The sequence below is a fragment of the Malania oleifera genome, chromosome 7 (assembly GCF_029873635.1).
Source record: "Malania oleifera isolate guangnan ecotype guangnan chromosome 7, ASM2987363v1, whole genome shotgun sequence".
In the NCBI taxonomy this organism is placed as follows: Eukaryota; Viridiplantae; Streptophyta; class Magnoliopsida; order Santalales; family Ximeniaceae; genus Malania; species Malania oleifera.
In genome coordinates, this window is record NC_080423.1 from 49,978,724 (window position 1) to 49,998,054 (window position 19,331).

The 19,331-nt window shown below is 37.8% G+C and overlaps 1 protein-coding gene across 1 annotated transcript in view; it reads right to left on the bottom strand.

Annotated features, from left to right (window-relative positions):
• LOC131159887 (alpha N-terminal protein methyltransferase 1) overlaps window positions 1-19,109 on the bottom strand; it is a 98,665-nt gene extending 79,556 nt beyond the window's left edge. The window contains exons 1-3 of the mRNA XM_058115099.1: window positions 18,712-19,109; window positions 18,466-18,610; window positions 7,605-7,663 (exon numbers count right to left, since the gene is read on the bottom strand). Coding sequence (XP_057971082.1) covers window positions 7,605-7,663; window positions 18,466-18,610; window positions 18,712-19,098 — 591 coding nt within the window. The 5' untranslated portion in view covers window positions 19,099-19,109. The remainder of the gene's footprint in view (window positions 1-7,604; window positions 7,664-18,465; window positions 18,611-18,711) is intronic.
• Window positions 19,110-19,331: the final 222 nt, after the last annotated feature.

The window sequence follows — 19,331 nt, forward strand, 5'->3', positions numbered from 1 at the left end:
TACAAAAGGTGTTCTTGACTAAAGGAGAACAGCCTTTATCTAAAGAAAGAGAAGTTTTTTTCTTAGAGTATTAAATTCCTTGGTCATGTGATTGAACAAGGTTGTATCCAGATGGATATGGCGAAGGGGAGAGAAATTAAAGTTGGAAGACTCCAACAACAATTAAAGAGCTGAGTTCCTTCCTTGGACTCGCCAATTACTATCAAAAGTTTGTGGAAGGGTACTCAAGTAGGATTGCCTCACTGACAAAACTGTTAAAGAAAGGTCACAGGTGGACAAAGGAGTGTCAAGGAGCCTTTGACAACTTAAAGGAAGCCAAGATGTGTGATTCAATACTTGTTCTTCCGTACATCATGAAGCCTTTTAAGGTAAAGATAAACGCATCAAACTATGCCTGTGGAGTCATGTCATAGGATAAGCACCATGTTGCATACGAAAGTCGTAAGCTTAGTGAAGTTGAGCATAAGTACACAACTTAAGAGAAGAAGATGTTAGTGGTGATTCATTGTGTACCTACTTAGGTCTAAGTTCATGGTGAAAACAGATAATTCAGATGTCAGTCATTTCTTTACACAACTTAAGTTAACCCCCCAAGTAGGCCTGTTGCAACGATTCCCGGTTGAGTTTAATTTTTGTTTGGAGCACAAGGCGGAGCAGATGAATCAAGTTGCACATGCACTAAGCAAGAAGGCTAAGATTACAGCCTTACAACTGTAACACACTTGACTGTATTTAACAGCAAAACAGAAATTAAGCAGTTTTAATTTCTCACAATTAGGATGAAAAGATAATGCACCTTTAGAAGCAGCATATTGAAGAAGCTTAGTAAGTACTTCCATAACCATCACAAATAAGTAAGGAGAGGATGGGTCTCCTTGCCTCATGCCTTTCTGACCTTTGAGAAACCCTCAAGAGATCCATTAATCATGATTGAAAAGGAAGGAGTAGAAATACACTCTTTAATAAACCCAAAAAATTCCTTCGGGTGCCAATACATTCTAAAAGCTGAATTAAAAACCCCCAATTAACTGAATCAAAGGCTTTCATCAAATCTACCTTTATGGCCGTTCTTGGAGAGTTTGCATCAATGTGAAAACCATGTAAAAGCTCTTGAGCTAAAAGGATGTTATCTTGGATATTTCTACCTTTTATAAAAGCTGTTTGATTAGCACTAAAAAAAGAGCCAAGACATCTCTATTTGCCAAAATTTTAATGATGCATTTATAAACCAAAATGCAACAAGCAATAGGCCTAAAATCTCTAGGATGAGAAGGGGATTTCACCTTAGGAACCAGAACTATCATGGTAGCATTAACCTGCTTAAGTTTTTGAGAATCTTCAAAGAAAGAATTCCATTGGTAACATTTTTCCAACTGTCTGCCAACAATATTTGAAAAAAACAGCACTGAAACCATCTGGGCCAGGGGATTTATCACCAGAAAATGAAACCATTGCCCTTTTAATTTCCAATTCATCAACCTTTTTACTTGATAAATCTTTTTCAGCCTCAGACCAACTGAAGTTTAGCAGATTCTTCAAAAACTAAAGAGTTACAAATCTGAATCTCCTCATCTTCCCAATAGGCAGGCTGATATGATAATGTGTCATAACTTTGGCAATATATTCAGCAGAGTTAACAATTCTTCCATTTCTATCATTTAGAGAACCAATCTGATTTTTAATTCTGTTTAGGTTACCCATCATCAGCCACCTTTCCTTAGCTTTTTGATGAAGAATCTGTTCTTCCACATTCAAAAGTGACAAATAATTTTTCATTTTCCTATTTACTTCCTCTGCATCTCCTTTCTTTCACAATGATTTGATTGAGCTATCTTCAGCTCCTGCTCAGCCTCCAGAACCTTTCCTAGGATTTTAGCAAAGTGCTTTTTGTGGAACATCTTCAAACAGTTTTTTTAAATATTCAACTTTCTATATAAAACAAACATTGGAGTCCCATTTATAATGAAATTCCATGAATCAGCAACAAATTTTTGAAACTCATCATTCATGCTCCAAAATTCAAGAATCTGAAAGGAGAATTTCTTTTCCTGATTGGGTTTTTATCTCTGAATTTAATCACAACAGGACCATGATCATAAATACCAAGTAAAAGAGAACGAACCTCCAACTTCTGCAAAGAACTGAAACAATTATGGGAAACAAAAACCCAATCAGTTTCCTGAGGACATGATCTCCAACCCTTTTAATGGACCAAGTAAAAATTGGACCATTGAAAGGGTAATCATCCAGACTAGTGCAGAAAGAGAAAATCATAAAAATCATTTATGCTAATCAATCCATTTCCCTGAATAGGAGAACAAATTACAGTGTTGAAATCCCCCATAACCAGCCAAGGCCTATACCCTGCCTTAATTGCCATTTTCTTTAAACAATTTCAGAGAGATTTTCTTTTGATCAAATCATTTGAAGCATGAACAAAAGAAAACCAACCAGACATATCTTCCATATAAACCTGTAAAGTAATGGCCTGTTTCTGAATAATAACCTCCCTAATGTTGAAAATCTTTAGATTAAAACCCACCCAAATCCTGCTTGGAGCACTCCCAGAATAATAGTTGTGAATAAGAATCCACTCATGCAGGTTATTAAACACCTTATTACAATTCTTAGGTTTAATCGTTTTATACAAACCAAACAGCTGCACCTTATTACAGATAAGAATCTTCTTACCTCTCTTTGTTTAACAGGGTCATTTAACCTCCTAATGTTCCAACTTACAATAGTAATCATTTAAATAATGAGATCGAATTTTCTTCAGCTATATCCTGTTTCTTTGAAGGCCTCCCCTTTTGTCTCTTCCATTTGGCTTTTCCCCAATGCTTCAGTTACTTGTCGTGATGAACTACTACAGCTTCTTGAAAGTTTGGCTACAAATCTAGGAACATCAAAAGAATTACTTTGTTTCACTTCCCCTTCTTATCCATTGATTTGTATTTCTTCAAACATTCAGCCTTACCTTCTGCAGTCTGAACCTCAACATAATCCGATATGTCATTCTTAATATTTCATCCATCCTTCCAAAATAATTTTTTTGAGTAGATTGCAACTTCTGGTTGAATGCTTAAAAACCTTGCAATTATCACATTTGAGAGGGATCAAAGCATATTCTTGATCAATGGTTAGCAGATCTCCATTTGGAATTCTAATATCTATACATTGATGCAGCTCATCATTTAAATCAATCTCAATGCACATTCTGGAAAAAGTCAGATTCCTCATTTGTCTGGTAACAGAATCAAAGTATAAAGGCTTTCCAACTGCACTAGCTATCTAATTCAACCACCCACTGTCCAATACACCGGAGAAATTTTGATGAATTTAACCCGCAATGGAATTTTATCAACCTTCAATTTGTTCAATTCAGTAACAGGACTCTAATGTGATAGAAACATAGGATTATGGCCAATAAACCAATGCCCATTCTCAGTTATCCAATTTCTGTCTTCCACATTAGCAAATTTGAACCAAAAAAATCCAGATGGTAGTGAAAATATATCAACCTGACCAATCGTTTTCCAAATCTTATCAATAACCGATCAAACATATGTTGATCAAGGAGCCTTTCCAATATGTTTCAATATAATTGCATCGTTCCATTTACAAGAAGCAACAGAAAACACATCATTTGGAGGATCTACAAGAACCCATCCACTAACATTGTGAGGTTTATGATATTGCAATTCCTTAAAAGAATCTTCATCTACTTTGAACAAAATCTTCCAGTTCATTTTATTACTCTTCTCGAGTTCATCTTTATTATAACATATATCTTTGTCCTTCAAACAAGAGAAAATCTCATCCATGGCAAAACCATTATGAATTTTTAATTTTGACTTCAGAAGAATCTTCCATTAAATCAAAACCAGAAGACAACCTACCTTTACCATATTTATAATGCTTAGTTCTTGCAGCAAAAACCCAAATTAAAGACTTCACTGAGATTCTTGCTTGAGTATTCTCCCGTGAGCAATTGAAGAAGCAAATGCAACAATCAGGATAGCAGAACTAAAAAGAACAGAACAGCAAGCCTCAAATTGACAGTAAAAACAAGAAATATTGAAAATCATTCAATTGGCACACACCACATTTATAGCTGAGAACATGCACCCAGCGAAAAAGGCGAACCAGTTTTCCCCGCCTCTCTGTATTATGAATGTTCTTCATTCTTGCTTGCTTCACAATATGCAATTTATATACCCTACACACTAAAAACTTGTCATGTATGCATTTGCTAAACTTATTTTGATTCCAAGTTATGCGTAATCACCTATTTTAATGTTTCCCAAAGTTCTATTGCAAATTTCCATCATTTACTATAAATTTTCGTCATTTCTCTACATCAAAATTTCTGTAAATTGAGACCATCAAATTTTCCACCAAAATCGAATTTTTAAGTCCTTGCTACTTGCATCCCTCACTAAACATATGTTGTCTATGGAGGGGCGAATAATGAATTACGTTGCTTTATAGTTTACCTCATGACATGTGTAAATACATGCTTGTTTATTGTTAACGGTAGTGAATTTGTTCATGTGGTGAGGCCAAGTTAAGCTAGTGTGCTATAACTAGTGCTGCATGGCCCTTTACAAGGTGTGAAGTGTTCGGCCAGTGGCACTGTTGTTAGACATAAGAGAACGTCGTCTCAATGGAATGTCCAAATCGAAGGTAAATACTTTGATCTGCATTTACAAAGAGTAGGGTGATTTTATTTTGTTATTTGAAAGAAACCCTCTTAAGGTTTCAACGAATTAGGGTGTCTGTGGCAGCGAACAATGGATAGTCAATGGTTTTGTTCAATGTTCAATGTTTGGGCAGTTTTCTTGTAGAATAATATTTGGGAAGGTGAATTATTGGATGGTGATTAGCTTTGCAAGGAACGGTAAGTACTTGGAATTAGGGGTGAGGTGGAACCGGAAAATAATTTCATCCCAGGTGATGCTCATGATGTTGGTTAGCAGAGTTTTGCAAGGGCTTCATTGGTTGTTGATAGTGGATTCAGGCAATGAAGATCCTCATAAAATAAATGAATCGGATCTAATGTTACAGGGCAGTAATTATCTTTGTCATGGAAAGAAGTCAAGATGCCAATAAAGTTCATCTTTGTGCAAAGTGTGGGAAGAAACTGTGGCAGAACATAAATGGAGATGGTGTGAGGCAATCAGAACGACAAACTGCAGAGGATGATAATTGGATTACAGCATAGGCAGCTAGGATTTGGCAAGTGGCAACCCAGGAATTGATGGTGAGATGGTCTGGGTCTGGGTCTGGATCTCTCACTATTGTTAGATTTGGGGCAATTGGTGGGTAATCTAGCTTCTTCTGGTTCAGGCTTGGGATAAGCCCAAGTGTCATCCCAGTTGGAAGGTAACAAGGCCTTTGTTCCCAAGAAAGGTTATGAGTTAAATAGGCCTGCGATTCAGGCCCAAAATTCTAACCCAAGTAATCAAGGTGCATGGCCCAATTTTAGTCTGTCTGTCTGAGGAAGGGCTTTCATAGCCCCATTATGGATTATTCTCACTTGGCAAAGGATGAATCATTTATGCATCTTCACTCTTTGTAGAAAAGGATAAACGACAAGTCTATGTCACAGAACAGGGCAAGCGATATGTCTACTATGCTGCACAGGGTAAATGAAAATGTGAGTCCTGATGAGCAAGTTTCAGCCAGGGATAGGAGCACCTTAGTTATTCTTGGGATTTCGGGTGGCACTCCTGCATCATTAGAGGAAGAAGGCAGCTGTCAGGGCAAGAGTCCACTTGGTCAGAAATTTTGAGATGATTACTGATGAAGGCATCCTTGTAAGGAAATTTGTATATGCACGTAGGTGAACAAATGAGATAAATCTGCTGGGACAATGGAAAAAATTTGAAGGAAAAATGCTGAAGGTACTCTGTGCACTGTAAATTCTACATATACTCAAAAGGAAGAGACATACATGAGGAGTTGCAAGGACAAGGAGAAGGAAAAATCAGATGATGTGTAGGGTTATGATAGTGATGATTTTGGTGAATTTGCATAAGGTGGTGGTTTACTTTTAGACAAGATTCAGACACGATAGGCTATGTTTCTGAATCATCGGATTTACTTGGGGATATATCAATGGAAGGTTTAGAGGGTATTTAGATTTTTAGGGGGGATCAAAAGTGGGGAATGTACATTTGCTCGTGGGTAAAGAGCAGCAGTGTAAGGGGTTTTGCCCACTCCAGTAGAAGAGGTTAATGGATAGATTTAGAAACTCGACAACTGGTGGACATGTTGTAATTTTCTGGTTGTTTTCTTTTGTTTTCTTTTGATCTTTGGAGGACCTCTTGTTCTCCTCCTATTGTACCCCATTGGGTAGCTAAAAATACATTTTTTCTCATCCAAAAAAATAAAAAACAACTGGTGAACGAGTTGAGTTTGTAATTTTCTGATTCCAGAGATAACTTTGTTCGTTTGGATGCGGATAAAAGGAAGTTGAAGAAAGGTCAGCATGAATTAGCAAATTTGAGAAGCTCAGTGAATTACGAAGGAAAGGGCTTAAACAAGGGTTTTCTTAATAATTTCTTAATAAGTTTTTTCTCTGCTTTTATTTTCTTGTTTGCTTTTTTCTTTGTCCTCTTTTAGGTTGTAATCTTATTTTTCTCTCTTATATGTCTTATTCTATTATCAAAATGGAAGAAAAATATTATATAGAAATGTGATTTCTATCTATTTCAAAAAAAAAAAAAAAAATGTTTCCATGGACCTTCAATCTAGATAAAACAGCTTTTAGGTTTACTAGAATAGACTTTCATTCCTGGTCGTATAATAGCAAATATAATGCATTTAGTTAGAGGTGAAAATTCATATTTCTTAAAAGCTCAAAATTACTGAAAAATTGCATACTGGTGTTGAACTTTTTAGCCCTTCCACAACCTTTGTGGGAAACATACTGACTATAACAACCGTACTATTGACAATCTTCACATCTAGATATTGGAGACCCTCCATATTTCATCCTGCAATGGTATCAGGATTCTCGAAGACTTAAAAGTCATTATGTGAGAGGGCTGCAGCCCAGATAGGACAACCTGAAACCCCTAAATTTGTGAGCTTGGGACAATTTTTCCTTAGGTTGAGCAACTTAACCTAACCTCAACTTGGCTTGTGCATGATCAGTTGAGTAAAACAAACCAGCCCCAGACTAAACTACGTACATATGCACGCAAACACATGTAACCTATTCATATACATGCTTAAAAAATTTACAAGCATGAAAAATATCAAATAGTTCTCTTAAAATAAAATAAATGGACCCAGTCCAAATCTAACCCAAGCCCAAGCCAAACCCATTGTAGCCCAAAATTAACCTAAGTTTAACAAAATTGAGCTTGAGTTGGGCCTGGGTTGGGGATCATGGCTTGGAGATAAGGTTAGGCGAAGCCTGGGATACCTCTGGCTGACCCACTTAAATTGCATCCTTAATACATAATGGAATTATGGGAATGACCAATTTTTAAAATTATGAAGCCATGTGAGCCAAGAAGATAAATTGAAGTTAAACTTTCTACATGAGTAACTTTTAACAGCCAGGCCACTAAAAATGAAAAGGCACAACATACCTCATTAAAATATTTAACAAGAAGATTTTTCGTTACTCTCCCAATGCCAGAACCACAATCTGCAACAATTATCACCGAAAAAAAGGTTTACAGTTCCAAACAATTAGTCCTAAGTAATAAATAAACATAAATGTAAAAAAGTAAACACAACATCCAGTGCACTATGCTCCCTTGCAATCAGGGTTTTGGGGAGGGCAACATGTACGTGCTTGGAAAGATTATTTCTGTGACTTGAACCTCCAAACTTCAAGTTTGGATATAACAACATTACCATTAAGTCGTGGCTTGCCCTCAACTAGTCCTGGGTAACGCTTAAAAAGAATTAAAGTGGCAAACACACATAAACCTACAATGACCAATGACAAGTTATCAACCTCAGCTAGTGTTTTGAAATTCCAAGTTCCAACAATGACATTTGCTTTCAAAGAATGTCATTCATAAATTAGTATGCTTAAGCTTTCAGTTGAGCTATGCCACCATCAAATCAGCCCCCATGCTTGGATGCAAATGTCTAGATGGCGCAGCAATGTATCAACACATAAAATTAATGTGATTACAACATATGAATGGAGTTATATTTTCAACTTAGATGAAAGACACTTAAACGTACAAAGATATTTTACAAATACAAGATACTAAATGATACTTATATTGACAAATACAACATGAAGCCACGGATACAATCCGCGGGGGTTTACAAGTGGCCATCCACTCCCTCTCCAACTGGAACTAATATACTTCACTCAAAATAATCTTCATCCCTGAGACAGCTTCAAAAGCCAGCAGTAAAAAAGGGCTGTCCTTGGGCCACAACTCACAAGGCTTCCCGCTTTGAGAAGGTAGGGAGAGGGTCATAACAGTATACGCAGTCTTACCTCTGCTTTTATGCAGAGAGGATGTTTCCATAGACTCAAACCCGTGGCCAACCAGTCACCAAGGAGCAACCTTATGGCTGATCCAAGGCCCGCCCTCTTCAAAAGCCAGCAGTACACACTACAAATTCAGAATCTGATCTTCCTCAGCATCACCAAACATAATGATATCTCCGCAAAAATAAATGGGAGATTTTAATCAGTCCATTGTTAAAGTTTCCCACTGTAAAGCCTCAAAAAAAAAACCCTACTCTTTCTTCTAAGCAGAAGGCTTAGCATCTCCATTCTCAAACTGAAAAGTTTGTAATGTGGGAGTGGAGGTGTGAGAAGAGGATTGCCTAGTCCTCATCTTTACTAGAAGCCAAGAAGCCAGCTGGAGCCCCACCAACCAAACTGAGAATACAATTCCACATCCATTTACTCCATTGATCCCCAAAAAGATGATCTTTGTAGCACAAAGTCAGGAAAAACTATTTTACACAACCATAATCTTTCTCAATATCAAGCTTACAAATCACTCCCAGTTTATTTCCCTAAAGTCTTGAATCAACCAGCTCATGGTTGTGGGGTCATACAAGGGGCTGCTCGCTACTCGCACCTATCTCTAAAGTGGCTTACGCACTCCACTCATATCCACTAAATGATCAATCCAGGAGCGGAAGGAGGAACTTGAACCTGATTGACAAGTAACAACGCTGTGTCAAATATTTGTCTACCCTCAACAAAAGCATGATTTCCGCCACCACCTTGCCAACAACCTCCCACAACCTGCTGGCTAGAACTTTGGCCAGAATCTTGGATATGCTGCTCACTTAGCTGATAAGCCAGTAATAATTGATGTCCTTAAACCCACTTTTCTTTGGAATATTGTTATAACAACAGAATTACGGCCAAGTTCAAGAACCTCAGTTGAGTGGAACTCTTTAAACCTCTTCATTTACAATTTCCAAATGGTGCTGAAAGAAGGCTATGGAGAAGCAATCAGGTGCAGCTTTGTCTTCGTCCAGATCTTTGAGAGCACTGAACACCTCTTCTTCCAAAAAGGGGAGAGCAGAAATTCGGAGGACTCAGGAGTCCTGACTTCCCATGGAAATCCATTTGGAAGACTAAGACTCTTCTGAGGGTAGCTTTTTTCACCTGTACAATCAATAGATGCTTTTTCTGTGTAAAGATCAGGAGAAATCAGTTTTTTTTTGCAGCTCCATTGCAACTGCACGAGAACTTATGGAATTTAGTTTTTTGCTGCTCTAGGATTTAAATGGGATACATCAGCAGAATGGGCAAGGAATTGATTACTTAGAGAGGAGCAAAGTGCAAAAAGAAAGACAAATATTTGTGCAGATTCTTTGGCTGTGTCCTGGCTCACGTTGAGAGTGAAAAGCAAGAGCTTTTGAAGAAATTGAAACCTATTTTGAAAAAATCAAGAGTTTATTCTTTTCGTTTCTTCATCTCTAATTAAATACACCAGCTCATCAAACAAATACCTCCTCTTTTCAAGGTGGCATGGTCAAAAACTTTCCCCAAGAAAGCCCATATCAACATCCTGTTCAAAACATTCACAGATGAGAGGAGCAAAAAGAGACAAAAAGGATCAGCCTGATGCAAACCTCTCAAAGCTGTGAAGCGTAAACCTAGCTTTGGGGTGTCCTAGGCTTTGGCTATACCCATCTATAGCTACATGGAAAACTTCATCTAAGTCAACACATACCAAACTCAAAATTTGCATTTATTATCACAATTTCTCTGCACATGCCCATGGCTGTCAGTTAACAGTTTATCCCGCATCTTTAAACGAGAAAAAAATAGAAAACATGACCTACAAGGCTACAATCACATAGTTGCATCTAGAAACATAAATGCGTATCTATTTAAATATCACGACAACAATTTAAGGACTAGCAAAAAATTACAATGATTTTAAAAATGTTAAACAAGCCATCTATTGGCAAAATTTTACAATCAAATCGAAATAGACAAACTAATTAAATTTGGAAGAGTACATCTTGTATGCAAGCCATTCCATAAGAGTCACAATATACAAAATATTATTAAACGTTGTCTCATTTCAATTTTTTCTTAACTGCTTCATCCACATCCTTGACGGCTTCACAAGCCATCTCAATGGAGCCTCTTTTCATTCCTTTTGAAGCTACTCACACGACGCCTTTTATAGGCAGAATTTCAAACATAATGACAGCAGAACACAAAACAGTTTTTTTTTTTTTTTTTTGGGCAAGAGGTAAGAAACAGATTTAATGCCAAAGAGTAAGTACAAAGCTTGAAAATTTACAAAAAAACAAAAGATATACAATGCAAAGGGTCAGATATGGGAACTAGCCTGAGACTAAGCTAGGTTTTTCTGGATTGCAAAGTGTAGTACAGGATGGTGCTCGAAGCTTGCATGTAGAAAATTTCACATGGCGAGGAGCACAGCGAAGCCAGCTATGTGTGGACTGGGCCCAGTTAGAAAGTCTCTTGGGGATGTTGAGTGCAGCTTGGACTCCTATAATCTGGGAGGTGAGAGTGCATTGAAAGAATTAAGTGATCCCTGGTTCTGAAGCTTGAATGCACAGAATTTCACATGGCAAGGAGCACAGTGAAGCCAGCTATCGTGTGGGTTGGGCCCAGTTAGAAAGTCTCTTGGGGATGTAGAGTGCAGCATGGACAACTCCTAAATCTGGGAGGTAAAAGTGCATTGAAAGAATAAGTGATCCCTGGTTTCAGTCTCAATGCCACAGAGTTTGCAGGTTGGATCTGAGATTTTCCCCAAGCAGCCAGCTTCACCAGTGTTGTGATCTGTTTCTTTGTGCAGCCCAAGCCATATACTGTATCCTATCCCATACCATGGACAAAGACATCCACTTCCCTGTAAATGTATGAGCATTTCTTTCCAATCAAATATTCAAATACCAACGAAGAAACCACAACTCCACAAAAACAAACCATCTCTACTCCTAAATCCTGTAAAGAAATAGCCAACTCCTCCCCCCACCAATTCTGGGCAAACCCAACACTCTCCCGAAAAACCTAAACAACTTATTCCCTCCAAGAAAAACTCTGGGGAAGGTAGAGTTGAAATTAGCATGATATGATGAAATAGGATTAAAATATGATAAGATAAAGTACTTAAAGGAACAAATACGTTCAATAAAAAAAAAATCTTTCCCAATTCTTTTTTTTATTACGACACGACAATCCAATTGGGATTCTCAAAACAATGCATGAGATGCAGATTCTTAACTGTCAAAGTGCAAAGAACACACGCATCTGGAGATAAAGCCTTAGAGGCCTGCTACTATGGCACAGGTTGTTAGTGTTAACTCTATTAAAAACAAACAACCAAATAAAAGCCTTACATGTGAAGGAAATTTTAGCATTCCAAATGGTGTGCAAAAATGAAGTTGTCACGGATGCTGGAAGAAAGATTTTCACAAGAATACTCCCCCAAAGAATCAAGGACCCATGACCAAAAGCCCATCCTAATAGAGGGACAACAATTTTCCAACAAGCACAGCTAAGAAGAGAGCTCCATCAATTCCCTATCATTAAAAGCCCTATGAAAATGGACATTCCAAGAGAATTTATCCCCATTAGAGATCAAAAAAAATGAGATAATCCAATTATGCAGTGAGAAAATAAGAAATAAACAAGAAAAAGGAATGCAAAGTGCAGAATCCCCCACCCAAATGTCTTCCCAAAAACAAATGTGCACACCATTACCTACAACGAATTTGGTGTAAGGAATAAAGGGGGAAATAAACCTATTAAATACGCCTCCAAGGACTCTCAAAGGAACATCTTAACCAAAATATGCTTCCCACCCATTTACCTGCAAGCCAAATTTACTTTGAATAACTTTCTATCGAAGGGTATTCTCCAAAGAGCATTGAAGCCATTTAACCATTAAAGCAATGTTTTTAGACACCAACTTCCAAAGACCCAAATCCTCTTCCTTCTTAGCCTTCCAAACAATCTTCCAACTAACCAAGTGATATTTCTTCTCCCTAACTCTAGACCAAATAAAATCTCACATGACTCAATATTGCCAGCTACCCAAACTGGAATTCTAGAAAAATCAGTGTTTTAAAAGGCGAAGGCATAAACGAGCATTTTACCTCAAGTGAAGTGAGGCATTTTAAAGTGAGGCGAGGCGTAAGCCACAAGGCATTGAAGCAAAAGCTTGTTAGGAATTTAAATTTTGTATAATTGTTAACCCTAAATAGCTTAAAGTGGGAACAAAGTGAGACTCCAAATCCCACCATGTGCCTTTCCCGGTTAGAAGGGGCCGCACATGTCCCTATAAATATTTAAAAAAATAGAACCCGCATCAAATCCCTTACCCATACTTTCTCGCCTTCCTCTCAAATCCCTCACCCCACAATTCACACCACTTAACTCTTCTCTCTCTTTCTACTCTCACATCTATCCTCAAATCCTTCATCCCACTTCTCTCAACTCTCTCATCCCTTAGATCCCTCATCTCCCACTATTGAATCTCGCAAATAATCTCCATATGCAATGGGAAAGAAGTCATGCAATGGAAGATAGGTCCTTAAATGGGCATTGCCGCTCCAATTAATAACGCTTCTCTTATCCCACACTTTCTTGCTCATCTCTTAAATCCCTCATCCCACATTACTCAACTATTCTCTCTCTTGACTCTCACATCAGTTCTTAGATCCCTCATCCCACTTTTGTCGACTCTCTCATCCCTCAAATCCCTCATCTCCCACTACTGAATATTTCAAATAATCTCCATATGCAATGCGAGAGAAGCCATGCAAAGGAAGATAGATCCTTGAACGGGCTTTGCCGCTCCAATTGCTAACTCATCCCCATTGTCAAATTCTACTTAATAGAATATGAAGCAACTGCCACCTTTCTTGTAACTTGGGAAGGTTATTGCCAACTATCAGCCAAGTAAAAGAGGGGATCTTGTGTAGGATTCTTACCAGTTAGTTAACCAGACAACTAGTCAACAGAAGAGGTATTCTCCTTGGACAGTTGATAACTAACTTATTTTCGCAACTTCTAAGCTCTTTGTAAAAGGGAGAATAAGTGTTCTATTGGGATGGATCAGCAATTTATACAATACGAGTTGCGACTCGGCGTGGAAGCAGGTGGGGGTTCATGACAAGTGAGCATGAGCTGTGTTAGGACCGGAGTATATGGGTAGGCTTGATACACATGGGTGAGCACCAACTTGACCCAAAAGCTCAAGCCTATTGGGTCTTGGACCCAACCATGTATATAAGTAGCCATCATCCACTCAAATTTTTCAATGTGGGACAAACTCACCAGTGGAATTCTCAACAATCTTCCCCTCACTTGTGAGTTCTAACTGCTCCCCCTTGAACGAAAACCATCTCTCTCATGGGAGTAAGCCCAACTCTCCAACAATTGCTCAAGTGGGCCTTACCACAGCGCTTTACGTGCCTTGGATTGCATCTCACGTACCTCCGAATCAATCCTACTTCCCACATCTTGACCCTATTCAGATCCATCTTCCAGGCCTAGATGATCCTTATTGGCCTTGGTCCTCAACTATTAGCATGTCGGGACAATTAGCTTCACGCCTAGACTTTTTTTTTTTTTTTTTACGATGTCGCTCACCCAGAGTTACGAACCGTCGGCTCTAATATCATTTGCTAGGACCAGAGGAGTCTATGGGTAGGCTTGATACACATGGGTAAGCATCAACTTGACCCCAAAGCTTAAGCCTATTAGGTTTTGGATCCAACCACGTATATAAGCACCCATCATCTAATCAAATTTTTCAATGTGGGACAAACTCATAAAATGGAATTCTCGACAAACTGTAAATTTGTAATCAAACAAACAAAAGTAAGTCAACCACAAGTTCTTAAACTGTAAGCTACCAGAGCAGAAATCATAAGTGAGGTAGCAATATTGATGGGAACTATCATATGAGCAGGTATCATGACAGTTGCAGCCACTTAGGGCCTAGGCTAGCAGCATGTTTTAAATTGAAGATAGGAAGAAAGGAAGTAGGATTACTCCCCAAAAAAATGAGAGCACCAAAAAATGCATGAACAAAACTACCACTCCATATAGATTGTCATGGCATGAACTCGTATCTGCATTTCACTGCCCCTGCTTCAAATCCAAATTTGGTGGGCTCCCCCCAAACCAAAGGTCTACCCCTTTTCTTGCGCCCCTCACCTCCTTCATGAGGATGATCCTAGATTCATTGCAACACCACAGTGCTGCACAAACAAGTTTTGGGTAAAAAACTAAGGGCCTATGTAGTTTTGAAAAACAATTTTCATTTTCCACCTTTTAATTTTCCAAAGAATTAAAAATTTTCAGCTTATTGATTAGTTTTTCAAGATTCATATTAAAAAAGTAGAAAATAAAGAATTTTTGTTTAGCTATGCAAAATAGTTTTTCATTTTTATTTATACATTTCAAAATAGTTACAAAAAAAGACAAACTTTTTAAAATTTTCGAAAAATTATATAAGGTAATATTTGGGATGATAGATTTTGGAGCTTGGATTTGAATTTATGTGGATTTGGAAGAAATTCAGTACATAATCAACACAAATTAAAGTCTAAGATCCAAATTCCATGCTCCATGTGCAAAGAAAGAAGTTAGAAATCTAGAAAATAATAAAAAGATGTTTTCCAACTTTTCTAGAAAACAAGGTGGCATTTTTGTAACTATTTTTAAAAGTTAGAAATGGAAAATAAAACTATTTCCACAAGCAAACAGTGGCAAAACTTTTTATTATTGCTCATTTACTTTATACAAATGCTGTTGGAGTGTTGCTAATCGAACTAATCTACTTTACAGATTCATCTAGCACGAGTACGTGAGGAACTCACCCTTCTATTTGCTCTTATCTTTCACTCTCAAAAGACAATAGTCTCTCCCTTTCATAAACTGAATCTATTTCACCTTTTTTTTTTTAACTAAGCAAGAGAACAACCAGGAAACTAAAACAGAAACCAACAAAAGGAAACAGCAACTAGAACTAGTTTAGCTAAAGTAAACACAATAGGGGCAAAAGCGCAAAAGGTATGATCCGCATTAAATACAACTAGTTTAACCTTGAAAGAGAATTATGAATCACGAATGATATCTCCATTGTGCTATCTAATGAAACGCAAAACCATATGCCAAAAGCCGATGATGAATAATAGTGGCAGGCGCACTATTAAATTGGAATCTCAAATTATTAGCGACATGGAAGCAAAGAAACTTATCTCCCCACTAGCATGGAATGCTCAAGAACTGAGAGCCATCTAGGGACTAAACGGCCAAAGGAACTTGCTTACAGAAAGAAATTGGCCAGTCAAACCAAAACAGTGCACAATGCACTCTCTGCTCCAATTCACTAAGTAGTGCTATTCTGTCCAGCAGGGGATAGTCTTATTGGTGCATACCATGGTGTGAAGTCATAACAAGGTGGCAATAGAGAACCTGTGGCTGGATTGAATCCTTCAAGAGGAAATGCCCTCACCTAACCTTTGATTCTGTAACCAAGTTTTTCTTTCTCACTACTTATGTACTTTTTCTAAAGTTTGGTACAAACAGGATGCTCTACATCTACTTCTAACTAAAGACAAACAGCTCGCATTGCAAGCAAATAGAGGGTCCCCACCTGCGTTAGAAAGATCCCTCTACATGGGTAAACTATAAAACTAGGAGAAGAATGTAAAAGAGCAATTTCTTTGACTAGCTCTGATCAAATCCTCATAATTTTACCTTGCAATAGATTTAGAATCATCCATCGTTCATCACCTGCAAGATAAAAGCCGCCAGTATCATGAAGTTGCTACAAAGCTAACATGATGCTCCTTGTTCAGATAACAATGATATTAGGTTGGATCAAATCCATCGCTAAATGAGCTCAAGTCTAAACTTCTAATAGCATATGATAATTATGGTAAGCAAGTCTATTAGTCCACAATTGCTCCTTGGTCAAATAACAAACATATTAGGTAGGATCAAATCCATGGCTAAATGAGCTCAAGTCTAAACTTCTAATAAGCATATGATAATTGTGGTAAGCAAGTCTATTAGTCCACGACTCTCATTAACTTTACTAACGAGCGTGAAAGAGATGCGCTTTGTCTTTTTGTTTTGAACTTATACGAGCTTTTAAGTCAGGATTTTTCGACCTTTTCCACTCTTCTTCAAGTGGAGTAAATGAATACAAGCCTTGTTCAATTGTGGCCACATAACCATAAGCCCTCGAGCCAAGGTTAAAAGGAAGACATGTTGTAGCTTTCTTTGGCCTTCAACTCACTCTGCTGCCTGAAACTCATCGCCTAAATGGATCTAATTGCATTTCACACTCTGCATTCTTCATGTCTTTTAGTTCAGCACCAGAACTTGGCTAAACCACACATGGCAATCGTATTCACCAATGTCTCCTTAGACATCTGTCGTCTGCTTCAATGGTAACCAAGAAGCAGGAGCTTAAGCTTAACCAGCCATTGATGATTTAGTCGTGTAGTCCTTAATTCAGGATGGAGATCCCAGTCCCATGTAAGAGGCATCTCCAAGCTTTTTTATATTTAAATAAGGGAACAAACTGAAGGAAAAGATTAAACCAACTTGAATCTAAAATATGATCCAAATCAAATCTTACCAAAATCAGATTTCTTTTTAATGCCAAGGGTGGACCCAAAGAAGAAATAACCAAAGGTGGTTGGTCGAAGCTCTGGTAGGTAGACACTCCCTTCTCATAGAATATTTATGGATTAAAAAATAAACAAATGATAGGACCCAAAATATGTACACTTCTCTGTAAAGGCGTAAAATATGCGCTTTTTTCCTTGGGACTCACGCCTAGAGTGAGAAGGGATACACTTTCAAGGATTTTCACCTTTGCAATTGTGCCTTTGTGCATATTGTCCAAAAATAGGTGCGCCCCAAAAACACCTTTTAAGTCACTCCTAAAAATAGACCAAAAAATGAAAGCCAAAATAGGGATGATACAACCACCTAGAGAATATAAAGCACCCATCCACCAATCCAAACGCTTGGACACCTTATCCATCACAGGATCCCAAAACCCAACAAACCTAGGATTTCCACCCAAAAAGCTGCAAAATAAGTCAATGGCCAATCTAGACTCACTTATTTTAATATAATCTATTCCACTCTTCCTCAAATTTACTTTCAAAACACATACCTACTCAAAAAGTTGTAAATAGTAAGCACATTTAAAAAAAGACTCCCTATGATCTAAGAAAACAATTGCCATCAGCCAGAAAATGGGACACCATAAAACCCCCTCAGTCCCCACCACTATCATTCTCATAAAACCCCTATCAACAGCCATGTCGACCAATCTACTCAAAACATCAACCTTAGTAACAAACAAAAAGGGAGAAAGGGCCCCTTGACGGCTTGACTAACACTCCAACCCCCCGCCAATGCCCTAAACCATTCAGGTTCTTCATTTATAGACTGAAAATAAGGAATTAGATAAGCACTCCTGCATCCAAACCCTCCACCTCTCACCAAAACCCTCAATAGCCAAGACTTCATATAGAAAATTCAAGCTAACTCAATCATAAACCATTTTGAAATCTAGCTTAAACAAAACCTCTCTTTCCTCCTACAAACACCCAGCAAAACCTCATCAGCTACTAAAAAGCATCCACGATCTGCCCACCCCTATAAAAGAACTTTGAGCCTCAAAAAATTATTTAGAACCTTAATTAGTAAGAATTCAAACACCTTACCTAAAATTTAAAAACAGAATTGATTTTGTTGCTCATACGGCACTAAATTACGATTGAGTGTCCACTTTCCAATTCCAACCAGCCATGTGCAGCCATAAACCATATGACATCCAAAGCTTGTGCACCCTAGATTCTACACGATACAACACATTGGTTCAATGTTCTCTCTTTCCAGCATTAAACGTTATGAAATATAAACTGAAGTTTTTATCTGCATACGCCCAAAAAGGGTACCAAGCATGTTTTAGGGCTACACACACACAGTACCTAGAGCGACCAAATGCTGGCTTCTTCCACCGTTCGCAACGCGCTCGGACAACAGGGTTTTGAGAAAAGCTTCGCTGCCCTTGATATCAGCCTCATTTACAAGCCCATATCCACCCAATACCCCATCCAAAGTTGCCTCCACATCCTTTTCTCGCCAAAACAGACACAAAAGGTCAAAAATAGAAAATAGCAATAATAACGAATCAGAACGATGTGTAACAGAGTTTTTTTTATTAGGGAGCTCACTTGCCAGTAGCCAACACCCTCACGGTACCAGTCGGCCCTCTTTTGGAGGTCTCCTTCTTCTCCGATCTCTTCTCTCCACATCTCTTTGGCGTTCTTGAACTGGCGACCGCCGGAATCTAACCCGCCGGCCTCCATTTGCCTCGCTCGCTGTTGTCCAGCCTCGAGAACAAATATCCTTACACAATTTTTACCCAAACATTCTTTATTAATGTCACAAAAAAATTTATTGGTATGTCCTACTGCCAGAATTAGAATAAAGTTTAAAAATTCTTCTATCAGATTTTTAAAATGATCTAGATGGAGCTTTTCTTGTTTGAATGTGGATTGAAAACCTTGAATAGATTTATAGTTCATAGCAGGTAATTGACATTTTGATTTTTCTATCATTTAACTTAACTAAACCAATATGAGAAATGGTTTGTTTATTTTAATTGTTTTTCAGATAATATGTTAAAATTGAACAGACAACTCAATTTATAAAACCAAAAAGTTAGAAATTCAAACCAAAAATTATATTATTGATGAAGCATAAAAAATGTTTGATGTAATATACAAAGTTTATCATAAAGCTATGTGAACCTCTATAAACATAGGTTGTCTACTTCAATCACCTAAAAAAA